At 34.7% G+C, this 20,975-nt stretch overlaps 4 protein-coding genes across 5 annotated transcripts; 1 reads left to right on the forward strand and 3 right to left on the reverse strand.

The window, feature by feature from the left end:
• Window positions 1–2,401: 2,401 nt before the first annotated feature.
• Window positions 2,402–4,070, reverse strand: LOC125211283 (transcription factor HY5-like). The gene is made up of 4 exons (XM_048111010.1): window positions 3,869–4,070; window positions 3,318–3,480; window positions 2,657–2,813; window positions 2,402–2,580 (listed from the first exon to the last, which is right to left on the reverse strand). The coding sequence occupies exons 1-4, from the start codon at window positions 3,990–3,992 to the stop codon at window positions 2,536–2,538; spliced, it is 489 nt and encodes a 162-aa protein (XP_047966967.1). The 5' UTR covers window positions 3,993–4,070; the 3' UTR covers window positions 2,402–2,535.
• Window positions 4,071–4,484: 414 nt separating this feature from the next.
• On the reverse strand, window positions 4,485–7,637 carry LOC125211282 (polyadenylate-binding protein-interacting protein 7-like). 2 transcript variants are annotated; one of them, XM_048111009.1, is made up of 6 exons: window positions 7,391–7,637; window positions 6,080–6,786; window positions 5,411–5,795; window positions 5,248–5,318; window positions 5,031–5,155; window positions 4,485–4,947 (listed from the first exon to the last, which is right to left on the reverse strand). In XM_048111009.1, the coding sequence occupies exons 2-6, from the start codon at window positions 6,758–6,760 to the stop codon at window positions 4,680–4,682; spliced, it is 1,530 nt and encodes a 509-aa protein (XP_047966966.1). In that variant the 5' UTR covers window positions 6,761–6,786; window positions 7,391–7,637; the 3' UTR covers window positions 4,485–4,679. The 2 variants fall into 2 exon arrangements, with proteins under 2 accessions (XP_047966966.1, XP_047966965.1); XM_048111008.1 differs by having other exon boundaries at window positions 4,485–4,965.
• A 3,532-nt stretch (window positions 7,638–11,169) lies between these two features.
• On the forward strand, window positions 11,170–11,975 carry LOC125211284. Its single transcript, XM_048111011.1, has one exon. The coding sequence runs from the start codon at window positions 11,482–11,484 to the stop codon at window positions 11,845–11,847; it is 366 nt and encodes a 121-aa protein (XP_047966968.1). The 5' UTR covers window positions 11,170–11,481; the 3' UTR covers window positions 11,848–11,975.
• Window positions 11,976–14,043: 2,068 nt separating this feature from the next.
• Window positions 14,044–16,998, reverse strand: LOC125214725 (putative late blight resistance protein homolog R1B-17). The gene has a single exon (XM_048115859.1). It carries the CDS (start codon window positions 16,996–16,998, stop codon window positions 14,044–14,046), a length of 2,955 nt encoding a protein of 984 aa, XP_047971816.1.
• Window positions 16,999–20,975: the final 3,977 nt, after the last annotated feature.

The raw sequence follows: 20,975 nt of genomic DNA on the forward strand, positions 1-20,975 counted from the left end.
TTGATTGGAATGGAAAAATGTAATGTTAATGGGAAACATGGGATAACGATTTTGCAACACACAAATCTTGCAAGTATTACGACTTTCCAACGCCAAATTTTATTATAGTTAATTTACTTTTATTCATCTAATAATAAATTTTTTGGGGTAGTTGATATCGGTGGATCCGTTGGTATTCCCATTGTATATATAATTAATTTACACATTCGTTTGTGTTTTCTATATTAATTTCTAAATTATTTAGTTATATACTCTTATATGATTAATAAGATGTTACTATTCTTTACTACTCTCTTTGTCCTTCTATAAGCTAGACGTTTTTTTTCGGGCTTCGACTGTTGTTTTGCGAAAATAATAATAAATATTTAAATTGAAAGTGGATCGGAAGTAAAGTAAGAGAGAGAATAATACATGAGAGAGTCATATTTACATTATTCTCTTACTTACATTACTTTCTCTTCACTCTAACTATTTTTCATTATTTTCGCAAAACAACGGCCGAAAAAAAGGCCTCACTTATAGTGAGACACATAGAGTACATTTGTTTCATTTAGAGCATCCTTAACCCCGTCCCAGATTTGGGCCGCAAATCCCTCCATGTCATCATTCCCTCAAATTAGGGGTTCCAGGCCACAACTCCATTAACCCCGCAGGCCACAACTCAGACCACAACTATTCATTTGTACTATTCACAACTACAACATATTTTAATCGTAAAATAGAATTTGAACAATTAAAACCGGGAAAATTCATTGTTCAGTCAAAAAATAGAAAATTAAAAATCCGAGGAAAAATTTTTACAAAAATCCTAAAAAAAAAATTATTAAGACCTAGAAAATAAAAATTACATCCTAGAAAAAATATAAAATAATTTAGAGGATAGAAATGGAGAAATTGGTGGAAGAATGTTGAAGAAATGGATATAATAAAATGGCAAAAAAATAAAAAATAAAAATAAAAATAAAAATTTTGGGAGTTTGCGGCCTGTCCCGATGCATATAACCCTGAGCCGGGCCGGACCACGGGAGTGGCCCAGGGACGGAACTGTGGCCCCGGGACTATCCCGGGCCGTGACTCTCCCCCCTCCAACGCTGAAATCGGGCCGGGACTCGCAAGTTGCGGCCCGGCCCAGCAGCGTTAATGATGCTCTTAACATCCACATAATTGCACTTTATTTCTAATTTTTAAAGTTGAAGAATGATTTTAATTGGTTCATCAAAGGATTTTACTTTTAACACTTAAATTTAATTATATTACTTTATAATACTATTCTAAATTCTTTAATCCTTAGTCGCACACCTCCTCTTTGTCATTTAATTTATTTTATTTTATTTCACTCATATAAAAAATTTAAACGGTATATAATCGTTTTGGTTTATATGAAATATTTCAAAAGAGTAGGTTGAGAGAAGTACATTTCTTTGTTTATTATTGTTTATAATTTTATGAATACTTATTAAAATATTTATTTTAATTAGCACTATAAACATAATTATATTATCGTTATCCCTTTTTATATTTTAATATACTTACCTTAGAATTTATCTTCATTATTTGAAAATCTTATGGCCCGTACATAGCACGGGTGGTAAAACTGGTTATTTATAAAGTTTTAGTTTGAAAAATTATGGTTGATGAACTTTTTTTGATTGGAATGGAAAAATGTAATGTTAATGGGAAACATGGGATAACGATTTTGCAACACACAAATCTTGCAAGTATTACGACTTTCCAACGCCAATAAACTTTTACAAATATCTACCGTAAGCACAATTTCATTTTCATCTATAGTCAACATAAATTTATCTTGGCTTATTATGCTGTGGTGCACTAAATAGAGGAATTTATTGAAGTTAAGTCTATATGTATTGGAGTCCAAAATAATCCACCTTCTGACCTTCATTAAAAAATAACGAGTCGATGAACCGGTACTCGTGGGATCAAAACTCGCCAACTAAGAAACATAGTCACCGACTTGCCTACTTCGTTTGTCATAATTTGGGCTAAGAAGGTGTTTTTTTTTTTCCTTTTCGTTGTAATCTATCCTCCTTTATCTCGCAATATCTAGCTTTCATCTCAAAAAGTAGTATGGCAAATGTCGATAGCTATTTGAATTATGAATTTTATTTGCCTAAGATAATTTTGATTAGGCCTTAGAAATCGCACAACAAAAAGAGAAGGGTTAGAGCTGAGGTGGAACTACCGTGAGGTCAAAGGTCAATTAATAGTGGGGTTGGCACCGACCTCATCTAGGTACGTCTAAGTTTAAGGGTTGACATCCTTTTCGATCAAGCCTCTTAATGAACGAATTAATAATGCATACTAAATATGAAAATTTTATCCCAATTAATTGTAGAAACTTATTTCTTACCTATGATCATGGTTCATGAAAATAAACAAGTAGGGATGAAATCATCTTGATTAATTAATTAGCATTACAATTAAGTCATAGTACATGTTGTTACACTTGAGGTACACTCCTAAAGATCCAAGTAATACAAGTTCGAAGCCTCCCTATCTCTCACACAAATAAAGTCATTTCTTTCCCTCTTGTGCACCCTTGGTTGTATTCTTCAATATCTGCAATTTAAGAGATGGTAATTAAATTCACAAATCTAAGTCATCAATTAAAGAATATAATGACAAGAAATCTAACCTTTCGAAGCATTTGATTCTCATTTTGAAAGGTGGAGAGTCGCTCTTCAAGCTCAGCGTTTTTAGATTCCAAATCTTTAACTCTAACCTCCAAATCACCCACATACGCTTTCTTCCTCTCCCTTGCTTGTTGTGCCGAAACCCGATTCCTCAACAACCTATTTTCATCATCACACGCCAAGAATATATTATCGTGAAAATCATAAACTTTGTTCTTGTTTAGGTACATTAAACATCCCGACCTGTCAAAACAAAGTCAATTTGGACCATCTAAATTATCCGACAAGCCACACATGAATCAATTTTTGTCGAATAATCAAACGTGGGAAATCCGAAACAACGCCAAGAATATCCCTTATTAAAAAAAATACTAGTAGTATTATCGTAAAAATCACAATCTTTGTTCATGTTTAGGTACATTAAACATCCCGACTTGTCAAAACAACGCCAATTTGGACCATCTAAATTATCCGACAGGCCACACATGAATCAATTTTTATCGAATAATCGAACGTGGGAAATCCGAATCACAATAAAGTTTATAACTTTTACGATATGATCACATTTCAAGTTCGTGAAAAAACTCGAAAATCGATCAAAGTTCACGAAATGCAATGACGTGTCAAGATGTGATTGGACAAGCGTATATATTCGTGGCTCACCTTTTCAACCTTTTGTTCTCTTTATCAGCCGGGCTTCTCCCTCTCCGCTTAGAACCACCGGAAGAAGGCTGGACAGCTCCGGCCACGGAGCCTCCGCCGTTGCCGGAATCTATTGCGCCACCCATCTCCGGCACTCGTCTTATTTCATCATCACTCTCCATACCTTCATTTAGTAACAAATCACCAATTTTAAACATCAAATCATCATGTAAACTAAACTAATCTTAGAAAAACAACACTAAATTCTCTGCAATTTCACTTTTCCGATCAAAATCACGTGAAATTCGAATAAAGCAACACCAACATTCTCACAGATTGCATCAAAATTCATCAACTAGCACACTTCAGCGATCAATTACTACCAAGCTAGCAACATTCTAAAATCAATTAAAAGCCAAATCCAACACAGGAGCACGGATCATGATCTAGTACTCCGATTAGTTTCTATGACGAAAACAAACAAATTAACAATTGAGATTCGCCAAAATCCACATCAATTTTACAAATCCAAGGAAAAAAACTGAATTAAGTCAGATAGGAACTGATGAAACCTTCTTTTGCTTCAATGTTGAGAGCTGAGCTTGAAGATCTCTCACTGCTCGACGGCAGAGAGCTCGCTGCAATTGAGCTCGTCGTCATAGTAGGCTCCTGCATTTCTTCTCTTGCAATCAGCATAATCCAAAAACAATGAATTTAGAGAGAGAGAGAGAGAGAGAGAGATGGATTAGATATTTAGGAAAAAGAGCGGGACGTAAATATCAGTGTCGCAGACATACAAGAGAGGAAAGGGGAGAAATCTGAGCTACAGCAACCGTTGGATTAGATTTGATCGGACGGAGAGAAACTAATGATCGTGGCTGCTTCGTAGCCATAAGGCGGTGGATTACTCAAAGGTGGATGGGTTGCAAGCGTGGTGGAACATCAGCCGTTGGATTGAGATGTGATCGACGGCTAGGAAAAGTTACACGTATCTCTATTCTCTAATGCTTGCTTTGGCTAGAAAATAGAAGATTCTAATTTCATTATATCATTAATATTCCAACATCAATAATCACTTTATTGTATTCCGGAATTCGTTAAATAAAAATAATAAACAACAACAAAAATAAAAAATATAAAAGTATAGTATTTCGTTGAGAGAAAAATCAGAAGCTTGTGTGTTTATCATTTGAATGAATTCTATCATGTAAGTCTGCATATAACAAAGCTAAAATAATTGGTTCAAAAAAAATTGGGTTACCTTTTTCACCTGTGCAGAAAATTCCCTACATTTTCCTCCATTTACACATACAACAAAAATTACATTTTCCCCCAAACTATTTCAATTTTCTAGTGTAAAAAATTCACCTAAACCTTGATGATTCAGTATATCACAACCCTAAGGAGCCCCGGCCGTGGCTCGGAGTAGTCGAGCCCCTCCTCCTCCAATAGGTAGCGTTGTACAGCAGCCGGAAGCCTAGCAGCCGTGGGCGAGTCCCACGTGTGATGACCAGCCCCCACATCGATGGAGACGAGCACTCGTTGGCCCACTGACCTTGCTGCATTTCTCAGAACAGCAAGCTTGTGTTTGAGCACATAAACGGCCTCGCTCACGTTGAGACCGTGTAGGTCGATCATTTGCTCTGTCCCGCTAGTGATATTCGAATTCCTAACAATATGTGTATCAGTAGAATCATCATCAAAGCTGTAAACAGACACACGAGAGGAGCATACCTTTGATGATAGATCGATTCTTGAGCTTCCTCGTTGGCAGCTTTGAGCTGGAGGGCATGCAGCTGTCCGATCATGCTCAATTCCTTGGCTAGGGTGTTGTTACCAGCGAGGTGTGCTTGCCGTGCCTGATCTTATTTTAATAATTAGTCATACATGATACAACCGAACGATATATGAAGACGAACATGATTTAATCCATTCGTCTTCCAGCAGTTACCTGCTCGATATATGAATTATGCACGCGTTGATGATCAAAAGCTTCCTCCCGTCTCTCAGGATACATGTTCGCTGCCATCTCGACAATGTTAAAGCACATATACTAGAAAAATGCATTTCTTCACAATCAAAATCGAGTTCAATTATTGCTTCGTAGATATTACCAAATGATACTCCGGTTTCAAGCCTGGCTGGAGATGTAAGAGGTGATCCCCGACTTTGCAGCCTATCGCCATAAATGCTCTTCGCCTGGCCAGTGTTATAGGCCTTCGCCAGAACTTGTCTAGCATCTGATGACCCGTTTCTGTCATACTTCCAGATGCTAGGCTCTGTACCAGCTTGTGATGGGATGGTCGAGAAAGATCTCATAAGACGTGAACTATTATTGACGGGAGACCAATTAGGGCTAACATTTTGCTGATATTCACCAGAAAGCTTTCTTGAACCAATATGCCGATTTGGGACACGAGGAGGAGGAAGGCTCGAGGCGCTGAGATTAGGAGTGGAGAAAGCCTTTGGACTAAGAGTCGAACCTCCATCGCCTTGGAGCTGCATATTACAGTTCACAGTGAAAACAACGAGCAAAAGGATAACAGGACAAACGAACCGTTCCAGAAAAAGAGATCATATAGCCATCTGGTGTTAAATTAGTGATGATAATATTAGTCAGGCTAATATAAAGAGACAGGTGACGAAAACGAACACTATCTTAATCGAGTAATATCTGTTCTTCTTTATATATAAGCCACACTAAGATTGCTAGAGCTCACATAACAAGCCTGCCTAATTCTTACCAAGCATGACACCACAACAGATGAACAGATGAGGCCTACCTCGAGCTGAGTAAGCACGTTGATTGTGAGGTTCAGATCACCTCCACTAGACAAGTACGCATCCGCAATGCTTTCAGCAGAAAAAGATGGAAATTGTGAGGCTAAAAACTCAAGACGGCACAAGTCTGCATTGTTAAACAATAAGTGCTCATTCGCCGCGAAAGCTTGATTCGTGCTGCCATTATAAGGCTGATCAGTGCCACTGAGAACCTTCCTGTCCCGAGACGTCTGAAGACACTCTCCAATGGATGAGACGGGATATCTCAGGTTTTCAGCACGAGCATTACCATCCAAGGGATAAACTGAAGAGGCTTGCTGTTCTTTCAATGTAAAGCCAGACGTATATCTTGAGGCTATGTTGGCATCGTTATCTATCCCCATCAGCTTAAAGTCGGGAGTGATGTCGTCTGGGAGCTGGTGACACCAGTACTGCTGCGCCTCTTCTTCAGAGTTGGAGGTATTCAAAACGGATGACTCTGATCTATCTAACACAGATTTCCCCGAGGTGGTAAGTTTTGGAGACGTCTCTAGATCTTTCATATTTGCAGCAGGTGACCTAAGAGCAAACGGGACAAACTCTGCAGCATTCGGATTCAAAGCTGCTTCAGCACCGAGCTTCTTGTTAGCTACAGAATCAGCCTCCTCTGCTGACAAGTTCATTGTACCCCTCTTCTTCTCCATTACTTCTACTTAAACAAGGGTAAATCCTTCAAAAAATATTCCAAAGTCACACATATTGATTCCATTGCAACGGCCAATGGCCTAGTCGAACATTACAACGATCAACGGTGGTACATTTCGTGTTCGTGTTAAATAAATCATCAATTACCTCAACTACAAATCAAAATTTTGCTATAATTAAACAACAAGCACATCACTACAAGAGATTATCCAGCTACCTCAACTAGTCAAATGCAAAGATCATAAAAACATAATCCAACAATAATTAACCAACAAACACATTACAAAAGTTCCTAATTATAATCCATAACCAGTAAAATGTTCTTGGAACAAGACTACTATTGGAACCACACATCTTTAATATATCTCATTCTTGGAACTCAAATGTTCATTAACCAACAAAAAAAGATCACAATCATGAGCAATAAATGTAAACTCTCTAAAACAAGTAAAACAAGATCTTTAATTTCAATTAAATTCTGGAAATTCAGTAACACAGAGAAAAAACCAAACAAAAACTACAAATTTACACTTAGATCTCCGAAAATTGTAGCAGAAAAACAAATTACGTAGCTAATAATCAAAATTTAGGGATTATCATAATTCATAAATATGGATTCGGTAGCAAACCTGTCAAAAACATGTTAAATTCATCCAATAACAGCAAAATGGGGGTTTGAAATTGAAGCCAAACAGGATAGGATTAAGATAGTAAGGAGTGATTGGGCTATTGAGTGTGTGTGTGTACAAAATCACAGAAAAAGGTGAAAATTCTCTCGATGCTTTTCAACTTCTACTTTAAATTTCTTGAGTTTTGAGCTGAGGGTTTCTCTCTCTCTCTAAACTCTCATCATTTTTCTTAGGCTATTTTCCCCTAATCTATGGATAATCAAGTTAATACTATAATTAATCAAATTATAAATTGGCTATTTTTAAATAAGAGATACACTTATTTTTATTTTGGGATATTGACATCCAGTATCATGAAACTTTCAAAAAGTTGGGTTTTTCCCACGAACTTGGCAAATAATATCACGACCTTTATCTCGTGTTTGTTTTTTTCCCACGAAAAATTCCCACAAATAATATTATGATACCGATTTTTTTTCGTAATTTCTCGACAACAATTTTGAAAGTTTCAAGTTTTTCAATCTTTGAAGATAGTTTTTCTTGAAGCACACCCTCCAAAATTGTTCTTCAATCTATTAAAATAACATGAATTTTTTCATTCGTGGGAAAAAACAAACCCGGGATAAAGTTCGTGATATTATTTGCCAATTTTAAAGTTCGTGGGAAAAATCCAACTTTTTGAAAGTTTCGTGATATTAGATGTCAATATCCCTTTTATTTTTAATTTATGTACTTAAACTAGAAATTAATTATATATACTTTGGTCCATTTTTACAAAATGACACCTCTATGATAATTTAGATGCTTCGGATCAATTCGAATATTCTAATTTTTATTTAATAATTGTATAGTGTGCAAAAAAATACAAACACACACAATAATAGACTATACATGTGGATAATTATGTTATGGGCATTAATTGTTATTAGTATTAATTACAATTGTGTGAAATTATTGATTACGATACGATGGGTTAAGTGATAACGATTAAGCAACTGAATTAATGTAAAAAACAATATCTAATTCACAAAATGATGAGATTCTTGAATTGGTGTGATCAACAACTAATTGTCTATGGTTATATTATTAAACCAAGATATGATGCTTAATGACATAATTGTTACGTACTCTAGCTATCTCACTATAAAAAATTTTAAGCTATTTTCAACATTAGTATAAAAATAATCAGATCCTTAAGCAATATTTCGAATTCATATCTCACCACTATATGATTTCCACTAGCTTGCGTTTACCATTTTTTCTACAAATTTTGAACCAAATCTAAATAGAAGTAATATCCTACACGTAATATATGTGGCTATATTAGAATAGGTGAAGTGTTAAATATAGTTAAGTAACAATTGTGATAAAGCATTGTCGTTATTGATATGAGGCCGATAATTTACAATAATTATTACTTTTATAAATTAAATTTCCAACTATATTCACACACTATCCATTTTTGCCAATTTGCTCAAAAGGGGAATTCTCGGCCATCAAAATTAGAATTTTGTGAATGTGGGTCTTGAAAAATATAAAGATCCAGTATTGTAATTATTTTGTATGTTGGATTATTAGGTCGAATTTGTCGTTTTTGATATTTCTAGAAATATAAACGTGAAAGACAAAAAAAAAACATAATCAAATATCAATATAGTTTGAGTTTAAGGGAAACAAAAAAAGAAACTCGGCCCATGTTAGGGGAGTTAAAGAAATTTTGAATAATTAGTACTATAATAATTTGTAAAGGAAATATTACACACAAATAAATGACAAATTAAAATTTTAATCATATGGGACTGCATAACGTGATAGAACAGCCAACTTTTTGTATGTTAGCTTATCATATAATGGAGACATTATCATCTCAATGATTGCATAGTTTTATTATTTTTATTTATTTTATTTTAATTTAGGAGTATTTTATTTCAATGAAATAGAATTATATGTATGTTATATATAGTGTCGGTAATAATAAGCTATAAATGATACTATATTGTATACTCCCTCAGATTGAATTAAATAAAACAAAAATAGCAACTTGTTTCCTTCAATTCCATTAAATTCAGTAAAAGTACAAATTAGTTATATCTAATCCCATTTATATATTTTGGTTTTCATATAAACCGATGAATTCTGTTTTTTAATTTTTTTTACTTCCATTTCGATCAAAATAATTTGATTGCATTTTCAACTAATTAAACAAGGCAATGGTTGCAATTTACGAATATTATATAACCTGTTTTATTTATTGTATTTCAATTTCGTATTTTATTTCATCGAATTATATGTAACGTAGTGTCGGTAATAGTAACGCTATACATATACTGACAGTATTGAATAAACTAAACAAAAATAGCAACTTGTTTCCTTCAATTCCATTAAATACAGTAAAGTAGTACAGATGAATTAAAGTAGTAGTGGAGTATTTTTTTTTTCGAATTTAAATTTTATGATTTTTATATAAATCGATGGAGTTTTGGTTTTTTATTTCCATTGCGATCAAAATAATTTGATAACATTTTCCACTAACCAAGATTATGATTACAATTTGCACATATAGTTTCTCCAAAACAATCACTACGTAAAATATTGTAAAACTTGGAGATATAACACTACATAAATTTAAAATAACTTTTTTAAAAATTATAAATATAATATTTAAATGCCAATTAATTATAATTTATTAGCATTAAGAGTTGCACGGTACAATCATGATATAGCGCTAGAACAATAGTAAACTCCAAAACGTCGTCATCCCAATAACTTGCATGCAAATCAACGAGTTATAATCACATGTAGCGTGCATGACTCCACCTTCAGTTCGCCCGAATCATTTCATTATCTTTCTAATACTATAACGCTGATTGTTTTGAAATTGATAACCTAATTAAGTGTTTATGTTTCCGAATTTTCAAGCTTAATTTGATGACTTCATGATCCATCATAAATTGATACTTGAACAAAATGAAATAATAAGGTAACATTAAAAATTAATTACATTCTTAAAAATGGTCAATCCGTCATTTTGACCAATATTTCAGTGATTTGGTAAACACTAATTAACTCAATAAATTCTCGAAAAAGATAAATAAGTATTTAATTTGACAAACTTACCTTAATTATCGACCAACTCATTTAATTTAGATATTAACTCATCCAAAAATAATACAAAAATCGAGTCACTAGCTTTGAAGTTATTAGAGTCTGATTGCTTCCAAAAATATTCGAATAAAATCCCCATAATTTTCCACTTTCCATTAAATCCTCAATTTCCAAAAAAACGACTAAAATAATTAAACTCACGCAATAATACCTTCAAAATCCAACTGGATTTTTATTCATCACTTCATTTCTGAATATTTATTCTGAATAATTAAAGAATCAAGAAATTTATAATAATAATGAAATGTAGATCCATGGAAGAATTTTAAAGGGCAAATATTTAACAAAATAGTAGTAATAAACAAATTCATCAAATTTTATCATTACAAATTCACCTTAGAATAACTATAAACAAATTTAAATTTTAAGCTTTCTTTATAAAAAAATTAACTAACTTTTCAAATTCAAGAACATAGACCAAACATCATAATTGGTCATAAATAGACGCACGTGTGATCAACGGTCACGATCAAACCGTGCGCACAAAAGCAAGTACACCCGAAAAGCAGGTGATCGGGGCTCCGAAAACAACATCGTCATCACTAAAATAAGCTGCCAATGATTGGAGATACTTCAAACTTTCCATCTCACTGAAATCACTATAAATTCATCAAATTCACCCCTTTTTTCTCACTTTTCTCTTCTTGAACCTGCCAATTTTAGAGAGAGAGAAATGTATATGGTGCTCAAGCTTCTCATCATCGGCGGCGAGATCGTGGAAGAAGAAGGCGAGTGGGAGAAAGAGAGATAAAAAAAAATAAAAAAAAGTTGCGAAAATCCAGCAAAAATTCAAGATTTCATTACCAAAAATAAAATCCAAAATTCCTTCACCATTTCATCCAAAGATCCGATTTTGATCCGATTTTGGTAATAAAAAAAACACAAATCCCTATAATTCCCCCCCAATTTCCCAAAACCATTCCACAATGGAGCAGAAACCGGCGGCGGTGGTGGCGCGGTGCGAGTGCTGCGGGCTGACGGAGGAGTGCACGGAGGCGTACGTGGAGCTCGTGCGCGAGCGCTACTCGGGGCGGTGGATCTGCGGGCTCTGCGCGGAGGCGGTGAAGGAGGAGATGGCGAGGATCGGCAGCTGCGAAGAGGCGCTCGACCGGCACTTGAATTTCTGCCGGAATTTCAAGAATTTGTGCCCGCCGAAGAGGCCGACGGAGGAGCTGATCGCCGCCGTCAAGCAGGTGCTTCTCAGGAGCCTCGACTCGCCCCGGACGAAGGAGCCTGGGCTGCTCCGCGCCCAGAGCTGCGAGCCGGCCCTGCAGTCTGGGCGGCTTGTCTGAGTAGGAAATGACATAGGTGATCTCGATTGGATGAAATGTTAGTACTACTACTTTTTTTTTGAATTTGGAGTTTTTTTTTTATTATTTATTGGTAATAACTGATTTTTGAGATGTTTTGATTGGTGCTATTTCTTCGGTTTACTTAACACAGTACTACTCCCTCCATCCACGAATAAGAGTTCCGTTTTTCCATTTTTATCCGTCCACGAATAAGAGTCCCGGTTCATGATTACCATAAATGGTAAAGAGACCCCACATTCCACTAACTCATTCCATTCACATATCATTTAAAACTAATATACACTAGTGGACCCCTATTCCACTAATTTTCTTCCACCCACTTTTCTTAACATTTCTTAAAACCCGCGCCATTTAGAAATGAGATTCTTAATCGTGGACGGAGGGAGTATTTTATATTTGATCAATGGCTATGTTCATTATTACACAAAACTCATCAATATGAGAAATGTAGAATGAAGATTTAATAAATTAGTAGTACTATTTCTAAGGCTGTTTGATTGTATGGAAATGTTAAGTGTCCTTTTTCTATGATTTCATTTTTTTTCTCAATAATTTGATCAATGGCTATGTTCATATTTTTTTTCTCAATAATTTCAAATTTTTTTCATGTGGTATACTGCCTCTATTATAATACTTGGTGTAGAGGGATTGTGGTCTCTTTGCATTGCAAGAAGACACCAGTAATTATTGACAACCTCCACGTACAAGAAATTCTTGAAAGTTTTGAGAAATGTTAAAGAGATTAATTATGATTGTAAACGGATGTATTTATTGGAATATCATAGAAAAAGTGTTTAGTAATGTCAGAGAGATTAATTGTTGATTCTATGCATATTGACTGACTGGAATTTCCTGAAAGGGTTTACTCCATAAAAGACTAGAACTTATTTCCACATTCAAAATTTGTAATTGAAACTTATTTCCACATTCAAAATTCGTAATTGAAAGAGCATTCTGTTTGCGAAATTTTCAAATTAAATTGGTAGGTTGTTTGATTCATGCAAAATTTTTAAATTAACTTTGTAGCATGTTTAGTTCATGAAATTCAATCTTCCAACTTAATCCTATAATCATTGAATAATTAGTTATAGCTAATTCTCGTCTATTACCCACTCGAGCAAATATTCAAATATTCGTCTATTTGAATAGAATGATATTACAATGGGTATATACTACTATGTTTCCAGACAATGGTTCTATTTAGTGTTTGGTTTCATGTACAATGAGATTACTTTTTTCATGTTTTGGAACTGTTGGATATTTTAGTGTAATTGGGTTAACTTGATTGATCATATAAGTATGGAAGTGCGGAGTGCACGCTTATTTGAATTCATGATGGACGGGGATCCGGGTGCAGCGCCCCCGAGTAGCGGGGTCCAAGGGGCAGAGCCCCTGGCTGGGGTCGAGCTGGTTCAGCAACAGATGTTGTGTAAGAAATTTATCCGGAAATGTAATTTCTGAAAGTTAAAGGACTAATTTGCAATTTTGGAAACCTTTTGAAAATTAGTTATTTTCGGTTTTTTCCCAACAGATGCACTGTTTCAGCAACAGATGCACTTGTTCATCTTCTTCTTAATCTGATCGATTCTTTTGGTTCAATACACTCTCGAGTATCAACATATTATAGTTCTGAATCTTCTGAATTATATCCGATCAAATATTTTGGCAGAACCACCGAAATTGATTTGATCAGAAAGTGATTTATCACGACTTTCAGATTATCCGTTTTTGTTCAATATTCTAAATCTCCCTAACAGGAACTGTGTCAATATTCATTCGTAGTTTCATACTTAGCATTAGAAAGCACACTAAAGGATGTAGTATGGTCCTTCCACCCAATAATAAGAACATATTCATATAACACACCATATCAACATTCAAGTACAGAACGATTAAACAAATTGAAACATAGTTCCATAACATAACATAACAAGTAAAGTCTCACTGATAAAGCTTTAACAAACACTCAACACATTTCCATCCTCTGCCCCATTTGAATTTCAACCATGAGGAAGGTACATCATCGTCGTCATAGTCATCTTCATCATCAGAGTCACCTTAATTATCATAACTCCTGAAAAGGGGCTAATAAGAACAAGGTCTACAAGTAAACTTAAAGCATACACCTTAGAAAAACAAATGCTCCGATAATAAGTTAACTGTAAAAGTGATCCGTCAAGACGACTTAGGTATGCAGACAACTTGAAGGGTGTTATTTCCCATATCATCTTGCTCCTTTCTTATCACTTCAGCCGACTCCAACAAAGACTCCTTCACATTACCCACAACCACAATCAGTTCAAGAGTCGGAATTTCTCCAATATCAGATGGAATCTCATTGAGATCCTGACAAGAATCAAGCAGCAGGCGTTTGAGCTTTGGGAAATGACCACATTCAGTTATCCAGTTCTCAAACCTCGAACGTTCAACTCGAAGAACTTCCAACACTGGAAATGTTCCCTCAGTTGTTTCCCATGTGCCACCACTGCAAGTGCAACCTCTCAGTTTAAGCACTTGAAGATTTGGCAATGAACCAACGACAATCATGTCGTTCCAAGGAAGTTTCAAATCCCTCAAACTCAGCCTTTTGAGCTTCCCCGGAAAAGCAAGATTGTAGCTCAACCTAAACGAATGAGCCGCATATAATTCCAAATTCTCAAGTCGATGCAGATGTACCAGGTTATTCAGGCAACCTGGATCTCCATCATCATCATCATCATCATAATCATCACAATAAACCTTCAGTTTTTTGAGGTTTGGGATCTTTTTCAGGATACGCTCTCTGCAACACACACTGTTAAGCCACGAGACCGTGTGTAGATTCTCTAGTGAACATGTTGTATCTATGGGATACTCAAAGTTAATCTCCCCATAAAAGTAAACATGTCTCAGTTCTTTCATGCACCACGGCACCAGCATGTCATCAGCTCCGGATAATCCTATCGTGGATCTCTTTACTTTACGAACGATTAAGGTTTGCAGGTTTTTAAGTTTTGATAAGATACTAGGAATGCGATGAAAATATGTAACAGCAAGGTATCTCAAATGGAATAGCTCAAATAATTGAGATGGCAATGGCTCCACATCAGCAGCTTCAGCATCCAACACCCTCACCAATCTAACACCTTCCACAAAGTCCAGTTTCACTATATGATACTTGAAGCATTTAATGGAATGGATAGTCGATCCACCATAGCTTGAAAAGAAATTTAGATTAGAAGTACTTACCCGACGCTCGTTTTTTATGCTTTCCATAAATTTCTCCTCATCCATTAAGTTCAGAAAAAACTTACTTTCATGAGCTTTTCTTATGCACAGCTCCCTAATCAGATCATGGAGGATACAACTTTTGATTCTCCCATCAGATTTCCAATTTGTGACAAAAACAAGGTTTCTCTTCACAAGTTCCTCCAAACACTCTTCAGCCACCTCTTCAAAGCTCTTGGCGTTGATCGGAAATTTGAGAAAGCCCTCTGCTATCCATAATCTAATGAGTTTCGATGTATATATCTCATGATCTTCAGGAAATGAAGCCATGTACAAGAAACATGGCCTCAGTAACTGAGGTAATTCCACATAGCTCAAGGATAGTATCTCTTCAATATGATTTTTCTCATCAGTTGTTGCAGACTTCAACGTCCCGGCAACCTCCAGCCACGAAGATGGATTCTCAGTGACCGTGGATAAAAGTCCTGCAATCACCACGATAGCGAGGGGTAACCCTTTGCAGCTTCTTGCGATATCCTTCCCAATATTTTCCAAATCGGAAGGACATTCTTGATTTGCAAACACCTTCTCCTTAAGTAAGCTCCAACTCTGAACTTCATCCAGCAAATCCAACTCATAAGGCGTGACTGAAGGACCAGGATACGAAGCCACATCATACAACCTTGTAGTTAGCATGATACGGCTTCCGTCACCATTATCAGGAAACACATTCCTAACAATATCCCATGCCTCGCTTCTCCAGATGTCATCCATCACCACTAAATATTTCCTGCCCATTAAAATTTGGTACACTTTTGTGTGAGCGCTTTCTTCCTTTCCACTTTGGTTGCTGTATTCCTTCAGGGACTCCAGAAGGTCTGAAAGAATTCTCTGTGCACTGTAATCCTGTGACACTGTGACCCAGACACGAACGTCGAAATTCTCCTTAATTAGTTGATCGTCATAAACATTTCTGGCGAGAGTAGTTTTGCCGATGCCCCCCATACCACACACCGGTATGACCTGGAGCTTGGATTGTTCTCCACAGAGCAGGTCCTTGATGTTCATCACATGTTCTTCAAAACCAACCAGGGAGTTTCTGTGGATGGCTGGAGCAGCTGATGAAGAATCAGCACCACGTCGAACTTCTTTGCTGCTGGAACTAACCTTTGCAGAAATTGAAGCAATCTCCACCATAACCTTTTCCAGCTGGAGCTCATGTTTTGCGCTTCGATAGCATTCAGACGCATCAGCATCATCTTGAGGGAAGCCAACTATATCATCAACAGGTGCAAGTGCAGGAGATGAAGTGGCTTCATTGCTGTCATTCTTGATGGCCATCACCTCCTCCACGATCGAATCAAGTTCATTTATCGTCTCGTTCAAGTGGCGTATAAACTGGATTTTAGGCTTGAGCTTGCCCAACTCTGATGGTAAAAATCTCCACTTTTCTCTGAAACGGCGATGAGTTTTCTCCAGCTTGTAAAATGCGTAAATTTCAGTCATTTCAGTTGTCATCTCCGTGATTCGGCCTTTCAAACTGCTAGCTTTAGCATCATCTGGGAATTCTTCCACAAACTCGTTCACTATGTCAAGCTTCACATGAGTCTCTTTGAGGACTTTTTTCAGGTGGAGCCTGTGGTTTTCACTTGGATGGGATTCAGACTCATTTTCACAAGGCAGAAAAACCTTTTCCAACACAAGATATTCTAGTATATCTTCTGCTGCATCAGCCAGCTCCCTCATTTGCTCCTCCCAGCTATTGGATTCATTCGGAAATTCTTCGAGAAAGTTTCGAATGGGAGTAACATACTCAAGCAGAGATGTAATTTGCTGTTTTTCTTCAACACAGATGGAATATAGATTACCATTTAGGAATCTGTGTATGGTGTTTTCAAGGGAGACAAGAGCTGCATAAGCCATCTCTGGCTATGCTGATCAACAATTTTTTTTTTCTTTTTGGGAATATCAGATGAAGAAAGATGGTGCTCAGCTATGAAGAAGATGATCAAAAGCTAAGAATGAAATAAAGAAAAATAACATCTTTGTGTAAAAGTGGTATTCTTTCTACTAATCAAGACCAAAAAAAGCTGGTGGAAATACTGGTTTTGAGTGTTGAATATGTTTTACAACATGATCAAGCATGAATAAAAAAAGAAATCCAGCAAAGTGGAGAATCCGCTATATGAAATGTGAGGCACAACACAACAAAGGTGGTTACCAACATAGAATAGGTATAGTTTTATCATTTCATTATCCATAATTCAAAATTAGCCATTAATATATTTATAGCTTTATGGCACTATCAGTGACTTACCACACATTGCAGCCGACAAAACTAAAGCAATGATCACTAATAATTAATTTTATATGCTAGCCATGAATCATGATTGTCATTTAAATTGCAATTTATAGTAATCACCAATCACTGTTATAACTTTTTTAAAGTTGAATACATATTATAATGCACCCATCCTCCATAAAAATAAAAATATGGAATAATACGAATTTTAATGCAAAATTAATAATAAAATAAAAGAGAAAAGAAAAAAGAAATTGATAAGAGTAATTAGTGGAAAATGAAGCTTGCTTTATAATTAGAGAAAAACTCATCAAAAATAAAAATAATGTTTAATTTGAGTGACAAATCAAAATATAAAATAGAGACGATTGCATGGGAACCGAGGGTATAACAAAATCAAATACTAGTATACTACTATAATTTATATTTCAATTTCAAAAAACACGAAAATACCAAAAACTATTTACTCTATGACTTAAATTTTCTCTAAATATTAATAACATTTCAGAGATCACATTAATACTTACAATTAAGGAAGAATCGCCAAGGAAAATAAGAGGGAAGAAGCGGTTTTGGAAAACGCCAGCTCACCTCAGCCACGTCAGCAAGATAGTTACCATCAGTTACGAATTGAATTAGAGCATCCACAATGGCAATAAGCTAGCCACAAACTCCTCCTACCACATCATTAGCATTAAAATTTCTCCTGCCACATCATCAGGACAAGTAACTGGACAAGCAATAGACTAGCCACATCATCAGGCACTATTAAAAAAAACAACTAAATTTACGGAATTAAACACAAAATACAGAAATAAATTTACGACACATATACGGAAAAATTAGTTAATATTATTTAAATAAAAAAAGTACATTAACTAAAAAAAAAATTACATAATTAAAAAAAAAAATCTGGGCTTCCACACACAAGCCCCCGCCCCACTCTACTCTTCGTCGCCGTCCTCGCCGCCACCCGGGACCCCGGCATCTGAGCCCGCGTTTGATCCCCCCAACTGTGCTTGCATATGGATTGATTGGAATTTCTTGAAAGCGTTTTAGGAATGTCTCACCGAGAAAGATAAACTAGAATTTATTTCCAAATTCAAAATATGTAAAGGAGTATTTATAACTTAATTGATATTCAACATAATGTAAGTTTGAGTCCTTCTGTCGAGTACAAGGTCACTAGGTGATATATGAATTTCTATGCTGCTTCAATGGAATGTACATTACTTTTTAGGCAAGTCGGTTCCATCACAGTTGAGTCGTTTTTCCATTTTAGGAAGTTCATTCGTAATTGAGTCATTTCCTTATATGTTAAATTCAGGCAACACGATGAGCAAATAAATATGTGGCAATCCTAAATCGTAGCTCAGCATATCGATTAAGTGCAGGGGAAGGCTTCCGCATCGCGTGATCATCTGGAGAAAACCTCACCCTATTATTGTACTTTTAAAACACATTTAACGAGAGCTAAAAATAAAGAAAAAAAGATTAATTTTGCCATTGAAGTTGAAAGAGGTAAAAAAAGTGAAAGAGAACTTCAAATGAATTAAAATTATTGTCTAGATAAACGACTCTTGTTCAATTTATTTTTAAAAATTACCACAAATTTGCATTATGGACTCACCATAGATCAAATTTACAGCTTCACTATTATTTTATAAACTTGCAAACTCATTCCGTCCACAGATTAGCTTTTTTCTTTTGAGCAAATAGAGATATAAAAGCATGATCGACATTCCATTGTTTTTTTTAAACAATTTTTCTTTACATTTATTAACATTTGTATTATACAAATAAGCTCCTTGGCCCAACTTCAGTTATACCTCCGTGGGAAAATTTCAAGGGCTTTCTAAACTTTACACTATTTTAATTGGGTCATATATGCATGGCCCTTTCTTAATTTTCTCATATATGCAAGGCCCATTCTTAATTTTGCACTATTTTTAATTTAAATTATTAATTCATGGAGTTACATTTTTTAATTTAAATTATTAAATTATGTGTTTTTAATGCATCTTAATATCAAATAATAATTTCAATTATTAATTATATTTTATGTAATTTTTATTTTGAATAATTAATTTATGAATTTAATTGTGATGATTATATATATCTCAAATGAATAATGTAAGTTAAACGTTTTGACTTGAGAGAAAGTGTAATTGTGGCTTAAGACTAGAATGGAGAAGAATGATGTTGTGGAGAAAAATTATGTAAATGTGTTCATTTCATCATTTGTAATGATCTACTAACTAATCTAAGTAAATTGTGTAATGTCAAATGTGTACTACACACATTACGATCATTGTACTACATGTAACATGTTAGAAAATGCCAGGTTGAATCTGTACACAATATTTAACTAAAATCCATTTTTAAATGACGGAGGAATAACATAAATTATTATTTTGCATAAAGGATAAACTAAAGGCTACCTGAAAAAATCAATGGCTTTTATAATATTGATTTAATCATTATATTACATGCATTTCGACTTTTAGAAATTTGATTTTGACTATATAGGCCATTGAAAATTTCGAGCTCGTCAATTTTTTTTTATTGTTACGTTTTAAGTTGCATATAATTCGTTCAGTACAATATTTTAATATTCATGTCCAAAAGTTTATATTTTCAGATTTTTAAATTGAAAATATATTTTCTATTATAATACTAACATTTGGTATACTTTTATAAGTCATCGATAGTTAAATCCGCCAAACAAATTCATTGCCGAATAATTCTTAGTGAATCTTATTCAATCTTGAACAATTTTATGTGGACCAATTTAATCTTCATCAATATTATTAATGTTGTTTTCTTATAAATATATAGTAACATTATTTAATTGGGACGTTGGCATCTAATACACGAAACTTTAAAAAAATTGGGTTTTCCCACGAACTTTAAAATTGGCAAATAATATCACGAACTTTACCTCTGGTTTGTTTTTTCCCACGAATGAAAAAATTCCCACAAATAATATTATGATACGGATTTGTTTTCGTAATTTCTCGACAACAATTTTGAGAGCTTCAAGTTTTTCAATCTTTGAAGATAGTTTTTCTTGAAGCACACCCTCCAATAACATGAATTTTTTCATTCGTGGGAAAAAACAAATCGGAGTTAAAGTTCGTGATATTATTTGCCAATTTTAAAATTCGTGGAAAAAATCCAATTTTTTAAAAGTTCGTGATATTAGATGTCAATATCCCTATTTAATTCGTCATCTACGAATAAATATTTGATTGTCATATTAAAGACAATTTCACTGAAAAAAAAATCAATAAGAAAGTAGAAACTATTTCTCAACTCATAATTTTTTCAGAAGATTTCTAAAATTGTGAGACGAACTAAAAATACTCTCTCCGTCCCACATTTGGCGTCACTTATTGTTATGACTCGGATTTTAAGAAAGAGTTGAAGTGTGTAATAAATGAAGTGAGATGGTGGAGTGTGTAATAAATGAAGTGAGATGATAGAGTTGGTTGAAGGTAGGTCCTTTTGACTTTTGATTTTTGTTTTGATTTATTTTAACGTAGATAATGACATTTTTATGTAATTTTGACGAAGAATGGAGTAAAATTGTATGACC

Source organism: Salvia hispanica, chromosome 3, assembly GCF_023119035.1.
Source record: "Salvia hispanica cultivar TCC Black 2014 chromosome 3, UniMelb_Shisp_WGS_1.0, whole genome shotgun sequence".
Lineage (NCBI taxonomy): Eukaryota > Viridiplantae > Streptophyta > Magnoliopsida > Lamiales > Lamiaceae > Salvia > Salvia hispanica.